General features: G+C 46.5%; 1 protein-coding gene across 2 annotated transcripts in view; it reads right to left on the bottom strand.

The window, feature by feature from the left end:
* PRKG1 (protein kinase cGMP-dependent 1) overlaps positions 1-25,180 on the bottom strand; it is a 363,030-nt gene that overhangs the window by 299,987 nt on the left and 37,863 nt on the right. For both annotated transcript variants that reach the window (XM_058840756.1, XM_058840755.1), the window contains exon 2: positions 4,581-4,747. In XM_058840756.1, the coding sequence (XP_058696739.1) occupies positions 4,581-4,747 (167 nt within the window). The remainder of the gene's footprint in view (positions 1-4,580; positions 4,748-25,180) is intronic.

The raw sequence follows: 25,180 nt of genomic DNA, 5'->3' as shown, positions 1-25,180 counted from the left end.
AGGAATTTCCCAGAGGAAGCCTAGCAAGGACAGTATTTGGGCACACAAGACAAACCACACTGTACAGGCAGGAAAATCCCACCTCAAGGGCTCAGCTCCATCTCTCCAGGTGTGACCCCAGAGCATGACAATGACCCAGCCCACACAGAGTTCAGCCAAACCTGTGCCAGGGCCTCCCCATCCTCCCAGGGAGCAATTTCTTCCCCATATCCCATCTGTCCCTGCCCTCTGGCACTCTGAAGCCATTCCCTGTATCCTGTCTCTCCATCCCTTATCCCCAGTCCCTCTCCAGCGCTCCTGGAGCTCCTTTAGACACAGGAAGGGGCTCTGAGGTGTCCCTGGAGCCTTCCCTTCTCCATGTGAACACCCACAGCTCTCCCAGCCTCTCCTCCCTCAGGTCATTTACGTTCCTTAAATCCAAAACCAGTCTCGGTTCTCTACAATTTTTTCATTTTAAAGTATCAGTCCCACCAAGCCCTTTCCTGAGAGGAGGAGGAGGATCTGACTCATGAGACCCTACAAGGGAATTAGTCCTGTTAAATCAGATCCATAAGAAGAGAGGAAAGAAGGGTCAGAGGGAGGTGACACCAAGACTGAACAGAGCACTGAGGATGACTGCACGGCCTCCCACTCGTCTCCATAGTTCAAAGGGCCACATAGACTTTGTTTGTGTTCCCTTATCAACACCCAGCTCCACGTCCCAGCAGATCCCACAGTTTCTAGGAATACACTGCTTCCCAAAACTCCCAGAAACCCACGTTCCCATGGGAAATCACAATTAGATCCTTGCTTTGGAGGAACTACCAAGAAGGAAGCAAGAGACAAAGTCACCTTTAAAAATAAAAGGCAAATCCCCATGACTGAAGACAAAAATAAAACTAAATTTAAGAGGAGAGGGAAATCTACTAAATCAGGGGCTGGGGGAAGTGTGGGCTGGTTCTCAGCATGCTTCTTAAAAAGCTGCTCCTTCCCTCTCCATGCCAGTAGAAGCAGGAGCACACAGGGGACTTTTCTTCCCTCAGGTTCTCTGGGTGTGTGCAGAGGTGCAGCCTCAGAATTCACTTGCAGCACCCACTGCCAACACAAAACAATCAGCCACAAAAGAGTTAATCCAAGGAATTCCCCCTTCCCCCTGTGTCACTGAATTATTTCTTCCATTTCTTCCATTCAACCTATTACTAAAGTTTCTAAAACACCGAGAAGATCGGTTTATTCACAGGAGAGCCTCAATCCTGGACTTTGTCACCTGATTTCTCCACAGGATTTTCCTGCCCTAATCCATCCTGACAGCCTGCAGCCACCAGCTCAGCCAGAGGAAACATTTGGGGTCGGAGGTGGGATAGAACATTTATCCTCATCAGTGTGAGGCGGCACCCACGCACAACTCCAGCCTGTCAACACCGCCCAGATCTGAGGTGGAGCTCTCTGAAAACACCTCTCCAGGCTGCCACATTTTTAAGTGCTTTCAGCAGAATTTTAGGAATGTTGTGAAGTCAGCAAATGCAAACCTGCAAAACTACCGATTGGAAAATGTTTAAGTTTTTTCTCTTGATGAAAAAAAAAATATGGAGGTAGCGGGCTCATTTATGATTAATAAGCAAGAACTTATTTTGGCTCTAAAAACTCTCAGTTTCAAGGCAAATATTCTGTTGGACCCCTCTCAAAGTAGCAAACTTTCACCCAGGAAAGGGAATATATCCAATAAATAAGTTTATTTTCCTCTCACAATTGTTTTCCCTGCAGAGCCCAGATTTCCAGTGTGGAGTAGTTTAAGGCAGAGCATCACTCAATCCCCTTTTCATTCCCAGTCTCACAGCCTGGAGGAATATTCCTGCTGGAGGTGGGCACAGCAGGGATGTTTAATGCTGCCAGCAATTTCAGCCCCTGATGGGTACTTGTCACATCACAAATCCGTTCATTCCCACCTTCAAAGCACAGCTGGAAGGGAAATTTTTGGTGTTGCTCAAGGCTTAGGGAATCTCTTGACCCATTTCAGTTAATAAAAGTTGAGGGGGCTTCTTGCTACTTTCTGAACACAAGGGAATCGTGGGGTGTTCCCAGAGGGCTGAAGGAACAGCACAGGCAGAGTGAAGCCAGAGAATAGATAATAAATAAATAATAAATAAATAAATAAAATAAAGAATAAATAAATAAAGAATAGGCTGTGGTGGGGCCAACACCTGAAAGCCTGAACCAGGGGCCCTCACATCCCTAGAGATGGGAATTTGGCCAGCAAGACACAGACTGTGGCTAAAGTCACCCCAGAATAAAAAAAATATATATATAATAATAATAATAATAATAATAATAATAATAATAATAATAAAAGCTTATTAGACTTATTAAAAGCAAAGAAGCTCTAAATTCAGGATTCTGCATGCTGAGAAATTTCAACTTCAGCTCCTGACTCAAAGCTCTGTTTTTTCTCACAAGCAGCCCAAAGAAGAACAAGAGCCCAAGCAAGGAAGGAAAAAGGAATTAATGGAAGGAGGACAGTATTTATTTGATTTTTGAGAAAACACTTCTCAGTAATACTCAAAGATGGGTCTCTCCTGTAGAGTTTTGCAAAGAACAGAGTTTTTATTTGGGTTTATTGTGTTAATAATTGAGAGGACACAGGATGATAAAACAAAATGAGCTCTCATAAGCATAGCCCAACCTATTTGATAATGTCCTCTCCCATTTCCATGACTTCATCATCACTCACTGCATTATGTCTAAACATAGACTATAAACTCTCCATAATTTGGTTTGCAAAGCATTATGCATATTTAGGGAGCTATCTAAATAATCTTAAATTAAGTTACAAAGCCAAGGGAAGAGCCAAGTCGTGCCCTCACACACACAGGGCTGCCAGGAGAACATGGAAAACCTCAAGTGCCCGAAAAACACAAACACAAAAACACATTTGTTGCACACTCATCACCACATGGCCATCTGATAAATAATAACCATAAATATGATAAAATCTATCTGCAGTAAAGGGTTATCTGACTACCAAGCCATGCTCAATACCCCAAACCATGCTGGAAAGAGTTCTGCCCCTAAATCCCCCCCAAAATCCTCTCCAGGGAGAGGGAAGAGGCTGAGCAGGAGAGAAATACACCCTGATTCCAACCTGTCCTGTTCTTAGGGCTTTTTTCCAAGGACAGCATTGAACACAACATCCCAAAAGCAGCCAGGCAGCAAAAACCCCATAAGCAAACCTCTGGTGTGGGGGGAATTTGGGAAGCCAGCACAGAACTGCACAGTGCAAATCCTCCACATTTCCACTAGGAAGAAAATATTATTCAAGGATTATTTTAAAGCAGTTTTTTTTTTATCATCAACAGAACAGATTCTGCACCTCAAAAGTACTCTCTGTATTCAGAGGACTGAAAACTTTAAAACTTTCCATGAAAACCTTACATCTTTCCATGCAGTGCTGGGGGTGGAAACACATAATTCACAGAAAAAACATTTCAATGTGCAAAATTCAAAACTGTGAAAAACCAGAGGAATTAAACCTGTGCCTTGAGAAAAGACTTAACCTTAAAAGGACAGAAGCTTCAAGTTGTTTTGGGAAACCAGTGAGGAGTATCTGCAACTATACAGCATGAGGAATTTGGCAGGAAAGCTTGTTTAAAGGATGGCTTACTGCCTTGGAAAGATTTTTGTTTAAAAGAACAATTTAAGATATTAAAATATAGATGGTCAAGTGAAAAACCTCCACTCCCCTTAGGTGTTATCCAGCCAAAATGTTCGAGTCCACCAGATAGTTCTGATGAGGAGCAAGAAGAATTTGATAAGCATTTATCCATTGTGGTAGCAAGTCACACCAGGAAGGAAAACAGGGATTTTTCCCTCAGAACTCAGGATCAGCCGCTCTGAGGAGAGGGATGCTGGATGCACACAAGGGTTGATCCAGCTCAGTAACTCTGACAGCTGACACGCACTGCCTTAAAAATAAAAACCACAAATATACACAAAACACGCTCAGTTTGACACATGGAGAGTGAGAGAACCTGGAAAGAAGACAACACCAAACACAAGGAGCTGGGATTTTGGAAATGCAGAGCATTGGCAACATCTGTTAGAAGACTTTGACAAAGCCCTGCTCTGGTGCTCCCTAAGAAACCCCAGCACATCCTGTGACAAAGCAGAGGTGCTCGAGCACAGGTGCTGCCCTTCCTTTGTGCCCAGGATGCACCAACACCATCTTCCATCCTCCCAAGCACAGCTCCTGTGGAGAGCCCCTCGTGCTGTACCAGCATTTACACCTGGCAGGAGGCTGTGACCACCTTCTCCCTGTTCTACAGTCACTCCCCATCTCCATCATTCCTTCTGTTAAAATCCTCGTTTATCCAGCAAACCATTGCCTCCAATCCCTCCTCTGCTTAGGGGAGGTTTATTCCAGTGCAGGGTTAACAGCTTTCACCTCCTTTCTTTACCCAGGCAGAATTTTCCAGGCAAAAGCAGTCCACACAATTTTTAAGCAACCATATATAGACAGCCTCTTTCTCCGAAATCATTTCTCCCACGAAAGTTTTTGTCTCTAAGTGTTGGAAAAAAGGAATAAATAAGATCTTTCCCAACCCTACCTTCCATGACGTAGACCAGGGAACCCACATCTCCCTCCTTGATGATGCAGCTGTCCTTGCCATACTCCACGGGGTACATACAATCCACAATCTCCTGGATCTGGGATAATTCCAGGTTCTTCATGAAGTCATTGTCAAGGATCGCTTCCTTTATTAGCTCCTTGGACCTGGGGCACAAAGAAATTAAAAAAAAAGAAAAAAAAAAGAAAAAAAAATCAGTGTTTTTCTAGTAATTTTCAGTGTTTTTCTGTAATTCCAGGCCTAAAAATGTGCAGAGAAGTCATAGAAAAAAATACAAAAAGTAAATTAAACAAAGAGATGTGAACTTGCAATTATTTTTTGTAAACAAGCTTTAGATATGCCCAGCATTGAAATAAAAATAGATTTCGTGGAGTTGCAAAATCCTCTTTTAGCTACAAGTTTCACATCTACAATAAACACAGCTACTTGGAATATCATCCATACACAAAACTGAAAGGAAGCACAAACAAGAGAGTAACAGATTTATAACTTGGTTTATTATATTTTCCCATAATTATACAAACTGGAGCACACCAAAGGGTGACGCTGCACGGATTCTCTGAGTACTTATATTATATTGGCTTATTTATATGATATTGGCTACAGGAGGCATTTGGCACAAAATTCCTAAAGCCACTTGTGCAGGTGGACAACTGAGATGTTAAATCCTGATCTAGACTAAAACTAAAGCTCCTAAAACACCTCCAGCAGCTCCTCAGTCCTGACCCTGGGGGCTGAGCTGCTCACAGCCAGCAGTTTCCTGAGCAGTCAGGAGGGTTTCAGCTGCTGAAAGATGAAAATGAAGAAAACTTTTCAAATAAAAATACTTTAATGGGTCACATCTTCTTGAAAAAGAGCCAAACTGGGACTTGAGGAGACCCAAACCAGCCCAGCCTTGGGGATACCACGGTCCTTGCACAGGGTTAGAAGCAGATCAGGGTTCCACCCAGCGCAGAGCCAGCTCAGTGATGTTTAAGATTCTTTTTATTCCTGTGATAGTTGGAGGCTATTTCAACACAGCTCATTCCTCTGACCAGAGGCCACCAGAACTGACCCTGCTGAGGAGCAGGAGGGGACAGGACAAGGATGAGGCAGGCTCAGGGCACCACAAAACCATTCCTGAGAGCTGGAATCTGCCTGCACACCAATCCCTCACTGCCACTCCAACCCCTCCTGTGTGCAAATAAGGACTCCCAGAAAAACCTGCACCTGGGGGATGTCTTCCTTTCAGCACAGCTGGGGATCTGTAAGGCTGACTGGGTGCTGCATAACCCCATTTCCTCACCCCACCTCCTGTGCCAAGCCAGACAATGCTTTCCCTGCCGTGCCTTGACTCAGCTCTTGACTGCTCTTCTGGTCTCAGCCTCCCCAAACCCTCATAACAGTGAGCTTGTTATTAATGTTACCCAGCTGCCCACCAAAGAAAGCCTAGTTAAAGCTTTTGTGTACATCATGTCAACCTGCATTCTAATTCCAGGCATTTATTTCATTCCAAGGTTCCAAATTTATTTCGTTTCTCCTTGATAAAGTCAGGCTTTCAAGAGGAGTTGCTGCAAAAATACTCAAAAAGACTGTAGGGAATTCCTGGGCCAAGTCAAACTTCCCTCTGGATGTAGAGATCCTCAGCACAAAACAGTGCTCTTCTTGTTGGAATTGAACATGGGAAAGGATTTGAGGAGGAATTGGGAAATTTGGTCCAAACAACAGCAAAGGAACCAGAAAATTCGGTTGGATTCAATGAGCTTAAAGGTCTTTTTCAACCTTTATGATTCTAGTTGGGGGAGAAGCAGCAAAACAGACCCAATGTGAATAAATTTAGGGAATCCAAGAGCTTAATAGTATTATCAATATTATATTAATAATAATAGTAATATAATATGATATCAGATGTGTAACAGAACATCTAAACCACCTGATTCAGCCTCTATCCTCAACAAAGGAATATCAGAGCAAGCTCAGGGGCTCCTGAGTCATCCCAACCCTTTTAACCACCCCACAAAATACATCATCATGTTGGCTGGGACATCAATGAAACACAGCTTCATCTCTGCCACATCAGAGCATCCTAAAATTAAATACCCACACGGAAAGGGCTGGATAATAACTCAGTCATGCTCGAATGTGAGCAAAATAGGCTTTATTAGTAGGGATAATTGGTTAAGATGAGACTTTGACTACAAAGCCTGTGAGAAAAGCACCTCCAGCTGCCCTTAAACAGTGCTGGCTGGAGGAACAAAAGCACCTTGCAAGCCAGCTGCTTATTTATGAGAGTATTTCATAGAATCCCAGACTGCTTTGGAAAAAAATGTTAAAAATCATCTCCTTCCAGCCCTCCCACCACAGACTAAACCACCCTCCATAGTTTGGGAACTCCAAACCCTTCCAACAGGAAATATTTCATCCATCTTTTAGAATAAAGCAAGAAAAAAAGCTGAGTTGGACATACTTGAAAATGAGTTGGTACTAAAAATACAACGTCAGAGCTACAAGCAGAGCTCCTCTATTGTTCCCTGTGAGAGAATATTCGTCACTCTTAATAATTCAGAAAAATTACTCATGCACTGTGGCTTGCCAGCCCCTAACACTGGCATGTGCCAGGCCTTCAGCAACTTCCACATTATTTTATTATTATTATTAGCTTTTCTTTCCCTGTAATTCACAGGTGCCATTTCAGATAAAGAGGCTTTTTTTCTATTGTGTTTATTCTAATGTACAATCCCAGGTGGGAAAAGTCCTCCCAGACCATCAAGCCAAATCCCCACCTTATCACCAGTCCAGAAACACATGAACCTCAAAGCACATGAATTAACTCCTAGTCCCCAATTATTCCCTAATAAGTGCTTCTCCAAACCACACCATTCCTTAATCATCACCATTATTCCAAAACAGCAGCTATCCCACACACATGAATATAGGAATCTACCCAGTAATACAGAATAAAAAATATTTTAAATGGTTAAAAATCATACTCCTGCCACGGCAAATAAGTGCTTTAAACAAGATATAGCTGTTCCATTACCTCTTATTTTCCAACAGTGTTTCTTCTGTACTTTCTGGTTCGGGCTTCTAATAGGAACAACGTACAAACAAAATAACCTGCAATATTTGTAAGGCAGCAGGACTGTTTCCAAATGAGCTTGTCTGAAGGAGAAGGGTTTCCATGAATATTTACTTAGCACTGGAGTCAATGTCTCTGCCATCAGAGGGTCACTCAGAGTAGAAAGCAGTTATTGCCATCTTTCCTCTCCAGAGCAAGCAGCCTGGCACCAAGCCATCCCTGTTTTCCTGAAAGATTAATGACCAAATGTGCTGGAGACTTGATGAAGAGTTTAAAAAGAGGGCACAATCCTCTGTGATACATCCTGTCCCAAATCAGTTTAAGTCCATCACGGTAATTAATAAGGCAACAGGAGGAAGAAGGTAATTGCATTTGAATTTGCAGAAGTCATGCAAAAAGAACCTGAACAAGTTGCCTACAAGTACACCCAGTGCATCCAAACCTGGCTGTGCTGCCTCTCAGGGGCAAAGCACAGCCAGGGGTGTCCATCCACACACCTCCCACAGCTCTACTGGGGATGTTCTGCTCCCCCAGCCCGTCCAGAGCCAGCCACCAGCACCCCCAACAAGCCAAAGAAATTCAGTTTTTTGTCCCAGCAAGCACAGAAGCTGTGCTGAGCTGTGGAAACCTTTATGTTAAAAGTTTGCAGTGACCATAAAATGCTGGATTTCAAACCCTGCTGTGAACACCCACCAGCACAAAGGCAGAGATAAATAAAAATATTGGATTGTAGCAGATGGGAAATAAAACCCCTGAGATGCATCCCCAGGAGTGTGGGGAGCTTGAGGGATGGGGGATTCTGCCCCTCTGCCCCTGTGCTCAGGTGAGACCCCACCTGCAGAGCTGCCCCAGCCCTGGGGCCCAGCACAGGAGGGACCTGGAGCTGCTGGAGAGAGTCCAGGGGAGGCACCAGGATGATCAGAGGGATGGAGCAGCTCTGCTGGGAGGAAAGGCTGGCACAGCTGGGATTGTTCAGCCTGGAGAGGGAACAGCTCCAGGGAGACCTCAGCTCCTTCCAGTGCCTAAAGGGGCTCCAGGAGAGCTGGAGAAGGGACTTGGGACAAGGGATGGAGGGACAGGACAAGGGGGAATGAATTCCCTCTGCCAGAGGGCAGGAATAGATAGGATATTGACAAGGAATTGTTCCCTGGGAGGGCGGGGAGGGGCTGAAATGGAATTCCCAGAGCAGCTGTGGCTGTCCCTGGGTCCCTGGAAGTGTCCAAGGCCAGGTTGGATTTTGGAGCTTGGAGCAGCCTGGGACAGTGGAAGGTGTCCCTGCCCATGGGAGGGGGTGGAACTGGGTGGGCTTTGAGGTCCCTTCCAGCCCAAACCATCCTGAGATGCTTTGCAGCCCAAGTTAATCCCCTGTGCTTTGCAAGGGGAAAATAAGTAAAGTAAATACCCAAGTAAAATACCCAACCCTGCAGCACTGTCCATTGTTATCCAACAGGAATTCCCATTTTCCAAGGAACACAACCAATGCTCATCCCAGGCTCTTCCCTCACAGCAACAAAAGCCATGTTCCTTATGCTGGGTTTGTACCTTCTGGCACGTACAATAAATATTAGAACACAAAGTTATTCTTCACCCCAAAAGGGCTCATTTCAATGTGGAAAAGCCACTTGCTGGCTTTAAGGAAGGGAAGAATTTAGGAGCAGATGGAAAAACTTCTGACAGACTCCTCTAGGGATGCTTCCAGAAACCAAAACCCTCCCACCACACCCTGTTCTGGTGCAATCCCAGTTTGCATTGGAGCCCGCAGGAACCTGGGGGTCAAGGGGAGCTACCCAGGAATCATTCCCCAGCGAATCTGCTGCTGGCAAGAGCTGATCAAACAGAGGTGGATCAGGAAAAACAGAAGAAATTAAGAGTTCAATTTAAAGATTATAGCAAAACAAGTCTGAATTTTAGGGTGTTCACCACCACAGCTTTGCAGCAAATAGATTTGAAACTACCAGTAAGGAAAGCAAAAAGCAATGTACTGGATGGACAGGCTGGAAGATGCCTGCAAAAAAGGGGAAGAAAAACCACACTTGGCAGTGACAAAAATAAGCAAGACTATTTTTTTAGCTGTTTCCATCTCGAAACTTTGAGCAGAACTTTTCAATATGCCAATTTTGGGGGGGGAAAGAGTATTTTATCTTGAGTTTCCCCTACCACGAATTAACAAATACTAGTAATAACATAAATCTCCATATTTAGGAAGAAAATATCCACAGGAACTCAACCAAGCAGACAGAGAGAGCTCAAGCTTACAGCAGTAAAAATGCAGGGCCCTGGGAGATGAGAATTCCTGATTTACTCACACAATAAATCCTGCTCAAAGCTACTGCAACCAGTGGCACCTTTTTTTTACAGTTATCACTGCTGTAAAAATCCAAATTATTTGTAGAAACTCATGCACAAAAGCACTATTTTTTGGGAACTTCCATATCCCTGCCCAAGGAATTAAGTTGATTTCAGAGATAAGAAGTATGGAAAAAATTCTGCAGCCTCTGCCCCCGAATCTGATGATGGATACAAGAATCCAGCCAATCCCTACAACAACCGTCTGTTTAAAATCCACACCGTGAAATGTTTAAAAGTGTTTACTTCTACAAAATGTGGCCATGGAAAAAGAGAAAAAAAACCCCTTCCTTAAAAAGGGAAAACACAGCCAAGGATTGTGCCTGCTCCAGCTTTCAGGAAACTATCCAGCAGGATACGAATACACAGCAAGAAGTGTTAGACTGGTATTTTTTTTTAAGCTGTCCCCAGACATACCTCCCTTTCCAAAGGGGGTTTCCATTCCAAGCAGCACAAAAAGCAGAGGCTGCGAGTTTCCAGCAGGGTTGGGGAAGCTTTTTGCTCAAAGCTCACCTTTGTAGAGCTTCTAATTCTGTTTTAAGCCCTCGTGTAGTTCAAAGAGGAGGTAAAACTGAAACACACCCAGCTCTGTTCTGGAAGAGAATCCCAGAGTGGTTTGGGTTGGAGGGACCTTAAAATCACCTCTTTCCACCCATTTCGGGCTGTCCCAAACACTTTCCACTATCCCAGGCTGCTCCAAGCCCCATCCAACCTGCCCTTGGACACTTCCAGGGATCCAGGGGCAGCCCCAGCTTCTCTGTGCCAGGACCTCCCCACCTTCACAGAGAATTAATTCTGTCTGTGGAACCTGAATTTCCCCTGTGTCACTCTGAACCCATTCCCTGTGTCCTGGCACCCCAGTTCCTGATGCAGGGTCCCTCTCCAGCTTCCCTGTATCCCTTCAGGCCCTGGAAGGAGCTGTGAGGTCTCCACACACCCTTCCCTTCTCCAGGCTGAGCAGCCCCAGCTCTCCCAGCCTGGCTCCAGAGGGAAGCAGCTCCAGTCCCTTCAGTAATTTCAGGAGTTGTTCCAACAGTTCTGTGTCCTCCTCACATATCTCCATACGTGTACTCAATGTGATACTCCATGAGTATCTCCATAACTCATCTCCTGTGGCCTGGCCACGCATCCAGAGGTTCCAAACTGGCAGCTGAGAACCACAAAGCCTTCAGTGATCCCAAAATAAGCATCAACAAGAGACAGCAGTCCAGACCCGTTCCTGGCACTCGTCCCTTCCCAGCAGGCTGGGTTATGGATTGCTGTCAGCTCCTAGGTTCCCATCTAAGAACCAGAGGTAGGAGCAGAACTTCCAGGATGATTATTTCATCCCTCAACCACCAGCCTGAAGCCCACACCATTCAGCAAAGCTGCTTTTGCAACTGAAGTGAAATTCTTGGTGCCAAGGCAAGGTGGAGAGTCCTCCCTGTGAGGGCTTTTAGTGCCACAGCTCCCAGAGCAGGAACAAACCCCCAGCACAGAGCACTTTCTGAAGGGTGAAATGCTGGATATTGCCTTCAAATCCTAAAACCTGCAAGAGAACAAGCAGATCTTTTCATGACTCACTCCGAGGAGCAGAGCAGCAGAGAAAAGCTCGGACCTTTGGGTAAGATCTGGGGCTTGTTTGGACTCCAGTGCCCTTAATAGCTGATAAGTCTGCCTTAGCTGTTTGTTTTGGCTCTGGATAAAGCCCACTTTGGATGTTCCTTCAAGGGAATATTTAAATATAACTCCAGAGAGCTATTCTTGTCTCAGTAACTGGGAATAAGAGTAGGATTCAAGTCTGGGACCGAGTAACGTGAAGGCCTTTAAATACACTTGTGGATTTTCTTTACAATGCTTCCCTTTCCCACAACACACAACCCACAGCCCATCTTCAGGTTTTAGAGGAAATTTCTGAGCAGGAACTTAAGTATCTTCAGTGAGCCTCCTCCTGAATAGCTGGATGGAAGAATGTTCTTCACAAGAGTCCACTAAAATTTTTAACTAAAATGCGAATTTAAAAACAGGTTAAACAACTCTGCCCTGATCAAAACCTGTAAGCCAGGAAAATAGCTTTCACATTTCCAGGTTTTCTTGCACTTCAGTACAACTTGGAGTTGCAGAATCGAGTTGTTCTGCAGAGAATGTTGCTCAGACAGCTCCACTTAGGATTTCTAAATATATCAGTACACTGCTGTTCATTATATCATATTTTGGCACCCGACATTTAAAAAGAAAAATCATTTCAGCAAAAAAATATTCAAATCCCCTTTCACCTACGCTGAAAATTGTTGTTGGTATAAAAATACTGTAGTCAAGAGTTGGTTAACTTGCATTTTAACATGTCTCACCCCACAGATCTTAATTTACCACCCTTTTTTAGGCTCCTATTTCGCATCCTACAAGGCCCCAGGTTTAGATACCAGAAATGTTGGCAAGCTCAGGCAGGAGAAGAAGTTGGCTCTTGCCAACACAATTTGCCTCCTCCTGCACTCTCTGACAGCTCTGAGGAACTCCCACATGAGCTGCATTTTGAAAAACCACTACCAAGCCCTCGGAGAAGGATTAAGCAGCTCCTTGATTACCTGAAGCAAACAGCAGAAGCTTTGGGCAGCTAATGAGAGGTGTAAACACAAAATCAGAGAAGCATTTGGGTTGGAAAAGATCCCCGAGGCCATCAGGTCCAAGCTGTGCCTGATCCCCACCTTGTCCCCAGCCCAGAGCACTGAGTGCCACGTCCAGCCCTTCCCTGGACACCTCCAGGCATGGGGACTCCAAACCTCCCTGGGCAGCCCCTGCCAAGGCCTGAGCTCCCTTGCCATGGAGGAATTGCTCCAGAATTCTTCTAGAACACATAGCAAAGTGATGGTGAAGGGGGATGGGTGTCTCTCAGGGATGCCTGGCCAAAACCAAGCAGACTTTTGAGGGCTGTTACCCCGTGCATTTCACAGTTTCAGTGCTCACATCCAGCACAGCTGTGCTGGAGCCTTCTTGCACCTACAAAAATAGCAGAGAAAACACGTCCCCATATGTCTCCACACCTAAGGACCCAGAAACAACCCAAAATCCTCCAGAAGGAGCTCAGTGAGCAAGACAGAGTCAGAGACACAGAGAACACATCCTGAAGGTCATGACAATGCATCTTGAAAAGAACCATGTAGTTGAAAGGCAGAAGTTTCTCCATCCATCTCCATCCAAACCATTATCCATGTGGGCTTCCAGTCCTGGCAGCTCCACACAGTGACCCCTGACTGGAGGCAAGGATGAGGAGCGGAGCTACATGGCAAATCCCACAGTTTCCCCAAGTTTATTAGTGCCTTTGGAGGTCTGTGTGGCTCCCTGGGGATAAATGAAGGTGTGGACAGTGAGCTGCACCCATTCCCTGGAGAAGGGAGTTACTGATGGCCACCACGGAGATGGCTTCACCCTGGTGCAACAGGCAGGAAATCTGCCAAGGGGATGATAACCTAATTTACATAGATGCAGAAATCCAATTAGAGATCCTCTGAGCAGAGACAGCTCACTCTGCTCTCCTGGATTAGAGGCTGAGAACACGTCAGGAGCGCCTCCAAATGCACCATGGGCCAGGAGAGATGGATGTGCTCTGCAAAAGCACTTTGCTCCTGCCTGACATAAACACATCCACAGGGAATGCTGTCACAGCCAGGGAAATATAGAGCTGCTCCAGTGAAAGTTCAGGAAGGGGATTCACAGGAATTGTGATGGATGGGGAAGAGAGAAAAGCGACAGAGACTTCACATCCCTCACTCTGATTCACCCAATACTTGTGATGGATGGGACTGTCACCAGGGAAGTTCCATCAGCTCTCTCCAGCCTGGAGAAATCCCTGGCTGAAATGCTATAGGCGTGTGGCAATGGAATGCTGCAGACAGTGCTTGGAGCCTCAGTCTTCCAATAAATATTCCCAGGGATTTTAGAGAGAACTATTTCTTCCTACTTCACCAGTCAGCAGGAGGCCTGACGTTTGCAGTCATAAATATTTGCAAGACGTGTGGCATTATCCAAATAACTCCCCACTGCCAAGCACCAAGGAGCAGCCAGGATGGAAGGGCAAGATGTGCCTCCTCCCAGAAGGGTCACTCCGGGATGCAGCCGTGGGAGCACATCCTGCAGGCTCTGTCTAGCCTGCCAATAAACCAGATTAGAGCTGGACAAGCACCTTGTGGCAGGCAAGATGAACTCGGAGCAGCCACACAACTTGATAGCATTTAACTGGAGAAAGAGCAGCAGCAGGAAGCTCAGGAGGTGTCTGTGGAAAGGCAGGAGGATGGGGCTGGGAGCAGGGCAGTGCTGCTGCTTTCCTTCTGCTCAAAGGTAGGTGGGGGAGAGGCTGGCACATTCCATATATTATTTTCTCATCCCTATTTCTATTGCATGAGCATTGACCGTGACAATCCCACTGAGTTTTGAAGAATAGTGCAAACAACAACTGCTCTACACAATTCCCTGACAGGAATCGAGGGAACAGGGACAGGACAAGGGGAAACGGCCTCAAGCTGTGCCAGGGGAGGCTCAGGTTGAACACCAGGAGGAATTTCTCCATGGCAAGGGAGCTCAGGCCTTGGCAGGGGCTGCCCAGGGAGGTTTGAAGTCCCCATGCCTGGAGGTGTCCAGGGAAGGGCTGGACGTGGCACTCAGTGCTCTGGGCTGGGGACAAGGTGGGGATCAGGCACAGGGTAGACTTGATGACCCTGGAGGGCATTTCCAACTTTAATAACTCTGTGGTACTAAAACAAAACAGGGCTTTTGTTCATCTTGTTTTAGGAATTCCACAATAATCCCATGGTTGTGGTGTTGCCTTTGGCTTCAATCAAAAAAATACCCCCAAACTCTGAAGCACTCAGCACTGTCCTCATGGAGGTGAGATCCCACAGCCACAGGAGGGATGCCCAGCACAGCAGGAATCAGAGCAGCACAAGGCAGACACCTCCAGAGAAACCCTCCCACCAAAAAAAACCACAACATAAAAAACTCAACCCCAGGCATGGAAAGCTCCAATCTCAGGACTTTCAAGCGTTCATAAAATCTTGGATTGTAAAGAACAACCTGTAGGGAGCAATTGGTGGTGGGTTGGGGATTCAGAGAAATTTCCCTAATTCCCATAAACCATATGAGACAAACTCCAGGGATGCCTGCAATCATCCAGCCACATAATAAACACAAGACAGAGAGAACTTAAAGGAATTGTTTTGAAGAATAATAGTGACAAATGTGCTAGGAGAAAGCAGGCACCAAATTCTGATGGAAGGCAAGGGAAAGATGAAGAGGTTTGAATTTGAAGGATTTTAGGAAACAGCCCTTTTCTTTGATCAAAATAACTCTCCTTCAGAGGCACTGAAAGTTTCCAGGAATTTCAGCCTGGAAGGATACTGAAGGGGAAACATCCTATTTCTGGCAAATGGGAGGATATTTTTGAACAAGTAGTAACCTTACATTTCATGGCATCACTTGTCCTCAGGGAATCCTAACAGGAATGGACATACGGAGGTAAAAGAAGGATGCAGCAGTACAAAAGGTGCTGCCCAAGGAAAGCAAAGGAGTGGCATGGACACTGGGGAAATCACAGAACCAGTTAGGCTGGAAAAGCCCTCCAGGATCATCCAGTCCTTGGAGGCTGTGCCCGATGCCCACCTTGTCCCCAGCCCAGAGCACTGAGTGCCACGTCCAGCCCTTCCCTGGACACCTCCAGGCATGGGGACTCCAAACCTCCCTGGGCAGCCCCTGCCAAGGCCTGAGCTCCCTTGCCATGGAGAAATTCCTCCTGGTGTCCAACCTGAGCCTCCCCTGGCACAGCTTGAGGCCGTTTCCCCTTGTCCTGTCCCTGTTCCCTGGCAGCAGAGCCCGACCCCCCCTGGCTGTCCCCTCCTGTCAGGGAGTTGTGCAGAGCCAGAAGGTTCCCCTGAGCCTCCTTTGCTCCAGGCTGAGCCCCTTTCCCAGCTCCCTCCGCCGCTCCTCACAGGTTTCACATTCCAGACCCTGAAGAAGTTTTGGAGATTACTCACTATGGTCTTTAGGAGCAGCTGTGACCTCCTGGTGTTACAGCCCGGCAAGCCAGAACCCCAGCGTGGGATCCACTGAGATATTCCCAAGGGAAGGCTCTCCTGCTTACAAAGGGCCATTTCAAGGGGAGACAGGAGCAGCACTTGTTTTCTGGAGGACAGACAGCAAGAGGCATAAAAGCACATGTCTCTCCTGCCTCCCTCAGCGAGCCAGGAAAGCCCCAAAATGTACAGCTCAAATGTGCTGCCACACTGCTGCCCAAGACCACAACAGAAAACCTTTGTTTCACAGGAAAGCTCCAAACAGGGCACCAGAGAGAAGAACCACATCTCAAGGCTGAGAACTGTCACAGGAAAAACAAGCCAGAGGAGGGCAGAGAGTTAAGTTACCTTTATCTGCACCACATGAGCAGAAAAGAAAGTTTGCTCCCATAATGTACTGCTGAGATTGCTTTCCTTCCCTGGCATTACTATCCTGCACTTAAGTCTCCCCTTTTCCACCACCCTCGTGTCTCCTCACCTTCCCACACCATCTCCCAACTCCAAAATGCTTGTTCCCATTGCAGCAACTCTGGCTCTTGTTCCTTTTTCGTCTGAGCTCCTCATTTGACATTCCTAGTGCAGAGCACCATGGATTTCTCTTCCTTTTCCTTCCACTATCCTCCCAAATGCTTTCTCCCCTCCTGCTCCCCCTGCAAGTCCCTGCCCCTCTCACTGTTTCACTGCTCCCATGGGGCAGTTGAACAAATATCAGCCTAAACAAAGCAGAAAGCTGAGCCCCAGGCCAGGAAAAATACTCAGGTTGCAAAGGGGCTGAAAGGAGCCAGAAGGAGCCCAAGGGTTTCATGTGGCAGAAGAGGAAAGGAAGAAGGAAATAGAAATGTGCCTTCCATCAGATTTGGTGGGATATTGGGAATAAATCCTTCCCTGTGAGGGGGGCAGCCTCTGGATCCCTGGAAGTGTCCAAGGCCAGGTTGGACTTTGAGGCTTGGAGCAGCCTGGGATAGTGGAAGGTGTCCCTGCCCATGGCAGGGGTGGCACTGGATGGACTTAATGGTCCCTTCCCACCCAAACCCTTCTGTGATTCCATGATAATGAGGGAAAAAAACCCCAACAAAACCATAAAAAAAGCAGAACAGGACATCAGTACATCACAAGGAGACAGAAATAGTGTTTCTTCCAATAAGGCACATGTGGGTTTCTAGGGAAACAGTTCCTTTCCTCTGTCCCCAATATTTCACGAGACTAGGAAAGAAACCTTGTTCACATTCTGAAAAGCACTGCTACAACTCTTCCGTGTTCTGAGTCTGTTCCATGCTCCGAGGCTGCATTGAGGAAATATTTACATGAAGGAATACACAGAAAGAGCTAAAAAGAGATGGAGAAAACGTGCCTGCCAAGGAGCAGAGTTATTTATGTGGAGGAAACAGGAACTACTGGAGGGAACTGAAATAATTCAGATTCAGTTTAATCCCAACAGGCCCAGAAAGTAACATCTGAGATTTAAGAGATTTAATTTTAAAGATAACAATTCTTTTTTAAAGTCAAAAGCAGGCACAAGCTGTTTGCATAAATGCTAATATCCCATATATTCAGGAGTGCAGGTGATTGGAAATATCAGCCCAAGCTGGTGTTAAACACTGAACAACGAAATCAGCTGGCACTGGAATTCTTGGAAAACACAACTTCCTTTACTGAGTTTAAGGAAAAAAACATTCCAGCCTTTCAAGTCAGAAAGAAAACAGCACAACTTTGACCATTCTTTTTTAAAATCTAAATTCAGCCTGTTCACCCAAACAGCAACAGCAGCCAGATCTAAATGGAAAACTCAAACCCAAAGAAAAGCAGCCAAACCTTGTGGGTCATTGTTCATCCTGGGGCCTGCACTTCCACATCTCCTTTTGCAGGAAGTTTGAATAAATCCTTTATTTCCAATGGAATTCAGTTTATTTACCCCTATTTCACCCACTAAGATCCACCTTATCTGAAATGAAACACCTCTGCTCACCTAACAAAGCACTTCAGGCAGCTGTGATGCACAGGCAGATTCTGGAAAAGTATTTTAACTGTGTCCCTACGAGACAATTTCCCCCCAGGAATGAGAACTCCTGGGATTCTCCATTATGGAACACTAGGAAGTGTTAATAATAATCCACCTCCTCCAGCTAAGGGAACTGGGACATTCTCCTCGCTCAGACCCACTTTGTAATGCCAGGACAAGGGGAAATGGCTTCCCACTGCCAGAGGGCAGGGATAGATGGGATATTAGGAAGGAGGGTGGGGAGGCCCTGCCCAGAGCAGCTGTGGCTGCCCCTGGATCCCTGGAAGTGTCCAAGGCCAGGCTGGACTTTGGGGCTTGGAGCAGCCTGGGACAGTGGAAGGTGTCCCTGCCCATGGCTGGGGTGGCACTGGGTGGCTTTAAGGTCCCTTCCAACCCAAACCATTCCGTGATTCCATGATTTTCCCCATCTATTCCAAGAATAAAATGACCAGGTCTTTAATAATCTATATACCTGATGTCCTTTAGGTGCAGTGGTTCTTAAATAGGTGCCAGAAGTAACATTAAGATTTAAATTCCCATGGTTGTTCCCTCTCCAGCATGCAGTTCCAGCAGCTGGCAGCTTCCACTTCCCATCACAGAACCACTGAGGCTGGAAAAGCCCTCTAAGATTAAATCCAACCATCAGCTCCACACCACCACATTCATTAAATGTCCCCAGGTTCCACATCCAGACCTTCCTTGGACACCTCCAGGGATGGGGACTCCACCACCTCCCTAAGCAGCCCCTTCCAGTGCCTGACCACCCTTTCCATGGAAAAGTTTTTCCTTTATCCAATCTAAATCTCCCCTGGCACAGTTTGAGGCCAACTTCACAAGGTGCTCAACCATCCCAGCATTTCCTTCCTCCCAAACTGTAACTCCTGCAGGAAACCTCAGGAATACAACACTTTCCACCTGCCAGTTTAATGGATCTGCTTTTTTTTTTGGCAGCCATCCCAAAAAGCTGATATATGTGGCGGTATTCTCTCCAAATCCTACTTGGACAATTTGCCTTCCTGCTCAAGGAATAAAATCTAACAGTTCTTCTCTGTGCTGGTTAATAAATCTGCATGCTGCTTTCAGGGTTTTTTTGTTTTCCAATAGAGAGACAAGGCTGTTCTATTTATAAAGGTCAAGTAAATTGTGTGCAGTCTGTGGAGCCTTAACATCTCTGTGTTATTAAAACAGAATATTTCATTTAAATAGCCCCTTTCAGAGAGAAAAAGAAATTTCTCCCAATAACATCACTTCTCCCCTCCATTCTAAGTTAAGGTCTGTGCACACAGAGGAGAATGCAAGTGTTTGCTTGTTCTTCACTCAAACAACTATTATTTTTTAAACACTCTATAACACTTTTACAGGTTGTTTGGATAAGCCACTGCCTTAAATCCTGTTTGGCTGGCATGCCAGGAAAAAGCCTGGCATTATCTTGTGGGCAGGGAGAAAAGCTGCCAGGAACAGCAAACGGGGTTGGGGCTGAGGAGAGGGTTAAACAAGGTTTAAGAGGGTTAAACAAGGTTTAAGAGGCTTAACCTGGACAAAAACTTTGTCTCAAACATATCAGACACATCTCTGCCATCTTCCTGTACTGGAATGATGTCCTGAGGGACTGGTCCTTCCACATGAATTTCACATGAGGTCAGACAAGGATTCAAGAGCTGCCAATGCTCAAACCTTCCTCAGTTCTGTGAGAAGCAGCGGACTGGTTTAATCTTTATCCGCTTAACAACAACTGCAAATAAACAGGTTTTGTGGTCAGAGTGATGATCATGGCATAGCAAAATGGGGCAGACAGCTTAAATCCAAGGTAACAGTACCTGTGGAGCTGCTGGCACCGCACAAAGCCCATGCAGGCCCCCAGGAACACGGCAAACCAAGGAGCAAACCCAGAAATCCCATCTAAGCCCATCCCGATCACAGCATTCCCAGCTGAACGCTGCCTGCACTGAAAGCACAGCACAGGAGACATTCCTCAGCTGGACCTGCATAGGAACCTGAATTCCTGATGCCATTTTGTGTTTGATGATCCCCACTGTGGGCTGGTGGGTGCTGAGAGCTGAGAGCTGTCCTGCACCACCGAGCCAATGTCAAAGAACACAGGTACAACCAAAAACAAAGCTGAGCAAGGGATCCCTGAGGTTGGTTATCATATTCTTCCTCAGGGAAGTCAGTCAAGGCAGGACCAAGAAGTGCCAGGCAGAATTACTCCCTGCAGGTGCTCTAATTCCATTTTTCTGGACAGATACGCCCAGCACTGCCAGCTAGAAGCTCAGCAACAAAAACCCCAGGAGATCAGCTCTGTCCCCCAAAACACTCAAGCTGGGCTCCATAAAGGCTGTAGATTAACAAAAGAAAAACCAACCAAAAAAAAAACCCACTTGAAGTTTCTAACCTGAGCTTTAATTATTCCAAACTCTTCACCTCATTAGCACACCTCTAACAGACATAAACCAAATTTTAGAGATTGCTGTGTGATTTACTCTCGAGTTACTGGGAAAAGAAAGCCTTAAACAAACCTGTCATTAACCTATATCTGCATTAACGTTTTTTCTTTAGGTGGAAATTTGAGGAAAGCTTTTCTGCCTGTGAAAATCAATGTCCTTTAAATGAGAACGCTGGAATTTTAAGTGTCCTGTTTTTGTTAAAGACTGCGCCTTGCTATTTAATCAGGAATGAAAAGTAATTTCTAATCACCGAGTGCCCATGCTTATGAAGCAATTATAGTTAAGGCATTCTCTGGGATAGAAAAACTCATCAGCACTGAAAGCCAGACAGATCAAAGCCTGAAGTGATGGGCAGAGCAAACCTTGTGCTGAGCACAATTCTCTCCTCCTCGGATACAACACTGGGTGTCCCAAACTCCCCAACTTGTCGTAAATTAGGAAGCAAAAACATGTGAACAGCATAAGAACATCTGAAGAGAAGAAAATAAAGGAATAAATGAACTTCTACTGCTCTCTGGCCACCCCTGAGGCTGCAAGCAGCACTTCAAGCAGGCTGATGAAATCCTCGTCAAAGGCAGCAGAGGAGTGTTGTGATCTGCACACTCCCTCTCCTAATCTGTTCTGGCAAGGCGATTACAGGAGCTGCTTCCTTTAAAAGAAGTCAAATTTATGCACACACGAATAAAGGGCTAACTGTACAATCAGTCCCAACAGCAGTGCCAGAAAAAGAGCCTGCTGCAAGAGGAAAATGGGATGCAAAACGCAGCACGGAAGGGAAGATGCTGATTTTTCAGCTCCTGCTTTATATGGATCAATAAGGCCACAGTGGTCATAGAATTCTGGAATGGTTTGGGTTGGAAGGGACCTTAAAGCTCATCCAGTGCCACCCCTGCCATGGGCAGGGACACCTTCCACTGTCCCAGGCTGATCCAAGCCCCAAAGTCCAACCTGGCCTTGGACACTTCCAGGGATCCAGGGGCAGCCACAGCTGCTCTGGGCACCCTGTGCCAGGGCCTGCCCACCCTCCCAGGGAACAATTCCTTCCCAATATCCCATCTATCCCTGCCCTCTGGCACTGGGAAGCCATTCCCCCTTGTCACACTACCACTTGTAATGAATCTCTCTCCATGGTTCCTGTAGCTCCATCAGGCACTGGAAGGTCACAATTTGGTCACCCCAAAGCTTCTCCTCTCCAGGCTGAACAATCCCAGCTGTCCCAGCCTTTCCTCCCAGCAGAGCTGCTCCATCCCTCTGCTCATCCTGGTGCCTCCCCTGGACTCTCTCCAGCAGCTCCAGGTCCCTCCTGTGCTGGGCCCCAGGGCTGGGGCAGCTCTGCAGGTGGGGTCTCACCTGAGCACAGGGGCAGAGGGGCAGAATCCCCCCCTCCCCTGCTGCCCACGCTGGGGCTCAGCCCAGGGCACGGGGGGGTTCTGGGTCCCAGCTCTGACCCCCAGCACCCCCAGGTCCTTCTCCAGGGCTGCTCATCCCCAGCCTGGATCGATCCCAGGGGCTGCCCTAACCCAGCACCTGGCCTGGTTGAACCCTCTGCAATTCCCAAGAGCCCCCATGGAGGAGAGTTTGGGGGGTTCAGGGTTTTGTGCCTCAGCCAGCCCGTGCAGGCAGTGCTGAGGAAGGGCTGAGGAGGGAACAGGGCTGGAGATAGGGACTGTATGCCCAGCACTCACCTTTCCCATGTTCAGCTGGGACAGATGTCCCTCCCCTACTGCTCCCCATCACTCTTCTCGCAGGGAACATAAGCCACCAACAGCCAAGACATTTGCAGACAGCCCAAGAAACAGTTTTGAGGGTGTGAGGGGGAGGGCCAAAAGCAGAAATCTGTTTACTTGGCACCTAAATATAACCCAGTTAACTCAGCAAACATTTTCTCTCTACTACATTGCTATTTTGTCTGCGTGCAGAGGCTGCAAGGAACCAGCTGCAGCATCACCAGTTGATTACATTCTCTGATGAGAAATTTGCTTTTGTTCCTCAGCAGAAATTTCTGCCACTGCGTGCCCGTGACCACTCTCCCGAGTCTTGGGTACAAAAATTCAGTTTTCTGCTAAAGCAGAAAGAAGGAGCTTTTCACCTCAGCTTCATACAAAGGAGCTCAGCTCAGCCATGCCTGGCCAGGAATCAAGCCCCTGATAATCAAACAGGACACATCAGATGGCTGCTCTTCCAGGCTGGCCACAGGCTGATTAATTATTTCATTCCACACCAGGTTTATTAAGTTCTCTCATTCCACACCAGGTTAATTAATTCTTTTATTCCACACAAGCCAGCTGCTGCTAAAAGGGAGGTTTCTCAACCAGCTGCATTCAGAGTAAAGGCTGCTGCTCAAAAAAGCCTTCATGGACAGTAACCAAAAATACAATTGGGAGTTTTTAGATCCTTGTTCAAAAAGTATTGTAACCCTTCAGAGCACTTTCAGGGAGGTTTTGCCTTTTTGTTACTTTTTTTTTTGTAATAGGCTTGCACACCTGGATACCTGTAGCATGTAGAGGAAAACTTCTTTTCATTATGAAAATTAGAATGGAATCATAGAAGCCCAGACTAGTTTGGGTGGGAAGGGACCTTAAAGCTCATCCCGTAACACTCCCTGCCATGGCCAGGGACACCTTCCTTGGGCTGCTCCAAGCCCCAAAGTCCAACCTGGCCTTGGACACTTCCAGGGATCCAGGGGCAGCCACAGCTGCTCTGGGCACCCTGTGCCAGGGCCTGCCCACCCTCCCAGGGAACAATTCCTTCCCAATATCCCATCTGACCCTGCCCTCTGGCACTGGGAAGCCATTCCCTGTGTCGTGGCACTCCAGCCCTTGTCACAAGTCCCTCTCCAGCTGTCTTGGCACCCCTTCAGGCACTCGAAGGGGCTCTAAGGTCTACCCAGAGCCTTCTTTTCCAGACTGAATTCCCAACTCTCCCTACCTTTGCTCCCAGGAGAGGTTTCAAATGATCCATGACATGATTTTTTTTTTTCCAGACTCACTTAAATCCAACCTCACCTGAAGTTTTACCACACAGGCAGATCCCTGTCAATGCAGCATCTGATTTACCCTTCAGATGAGTCCACAAACAGACAATTGATTTAACTTTTAGAAGCCCTCCCTGCACAACAGATATTCCTTAAAAAGCACAGGCCACAGGCAAAAGGAGAGATCTTGACTCTAAAAACGTCCAAAACACCAATCTACAATTCTTCTGCAGTGCTTTAACACTAATTTGCTGAGGTGGCTGCCTTTTATCCTCAGTGTTTGTATTGCAGCAAAGTGCACTTGAGTCAACAAAGCAATCCCAGAGAAAATGGTGTCAGGGCACAGAGTGGCTGTGGCTGAGCAATCTCAGGCTCCCCAGCCCAAACAGATTTAAAAAAAAAAACAACAGCTTTTAGGTCTTCTGAAAACACTGAGCACAAGATAGGTTTAAAACGAGCAGATATTGGTGGAAGGAAAAAAAACCCAGCTGTTGAGAAGTGAGAGATGTGCCAGCGATATGCCTGAAGCATCAGCAAGAGATGCTCAGGGTCTGCACCCTGCAGTCCTGCCCTGCCTGTCTCTCAGTGTCAAAGGGATTTGATGTCACCTGGTGGCTGCAGACACTTGAAATTTAGGGTGGGATGGTCCCTCACATCGTTTTACTGGGAAGCCACATGGAGAGAGCCAAGGCAGCTCTAAAGGAGGCACAGAACAAACAATCTGACAGCCAGGCAACTTTTCTGTGCATCCTTTTCTTCAGTAGAACTGATAAAAATTCCATTAAGAAGCTTGGAATAAGCATGGAATATTATCTCCCCATGATATATCAATCATTTCTTCGGTATGAGCAAAGTCACAAAATATTTCAGCTGCTGACCAAGGAACTCAGGCTAGGTAACAGAGCTGAAGGCTCCCCAGGAAGCACCTAAGCCTCAGAAGGCTCCTCCAGCATATATTAAAACTCCAAATCCCTGTGAAGATCCCATTCTGGGTACATTCCACGAGCATCCATAGTTTCCACAGTTAACCTTGAGCTTTTGCTTTGCCCCAGTGCCCAAGGCAGCTGTCCCAAGCCACCCTTCCCAACCCTGCCCCCTGGCAGCACAGCTTCGCTGAGCTCTGCCTTTTGGTTGCTACATATTCATGGATTTTCCATCAATAACAACTCTGCCACAGTGCCCTGAACGTTGTTCAGCTGTATTTATTAAGCAGGAGCCTCGTTCAGAACCCTACAGCCAAAATGTTTGTGCCCAGCCAGCTTAAACAAATAATGTGACTCCAGCTTATAACACTTGCACATCACAGAGCACAGCAAGAACCTTTTGTGGTGGAAACTGTTGAAAAAACATGTGGAAGAGAATAAACCTGCCACTGAAAAAGTCCTTTATAGCTCACAGCTGGAATTTCAGTCAAAACAAGGAGAGGGTGGAGAGCCACTGTGCTCCAGAGGTGACACGTGAGTAACATGGACTCATGTCCCTGGCTCTGCCCCGTTTCCAGCAGGTCTCCCATGTGTTTGGCCTCACCAAACAGCTTCAATCCCTATGGAAGCTTCTCCGTTTGTACCTGTAAATTGTGGGATAATGCTTAACCCAGATTTGTACATCCCAAGTGATGCTCTTAGCATCACACTAGTGGGATCCCATTTGAGTTATTTTTGGCTTTCAAATTAAGAAATAATTTCAAAAGACTCCTAACACCTGTTTTGTCTGCACA

Source organism: Poecile atricapillus, chromosome 6 (assembly GCF_030490865.1).
Source record: "Poecile atricapillus isolate bPoeAtr1 chromosome 6, bPoeAtr1.hap1, whole genome shotgun sequence".
Classification (NCBI taxonomy): Eukaryota; Metazoa; Chordata; class Aves; order Passeriformes; family Paridae; genus Poecile; species Poecile atricapillus.
Note: the sequence above shows the minus strand (reverse complement) of the source record. Positions and strands in the feature narration are given on the sequence as shown.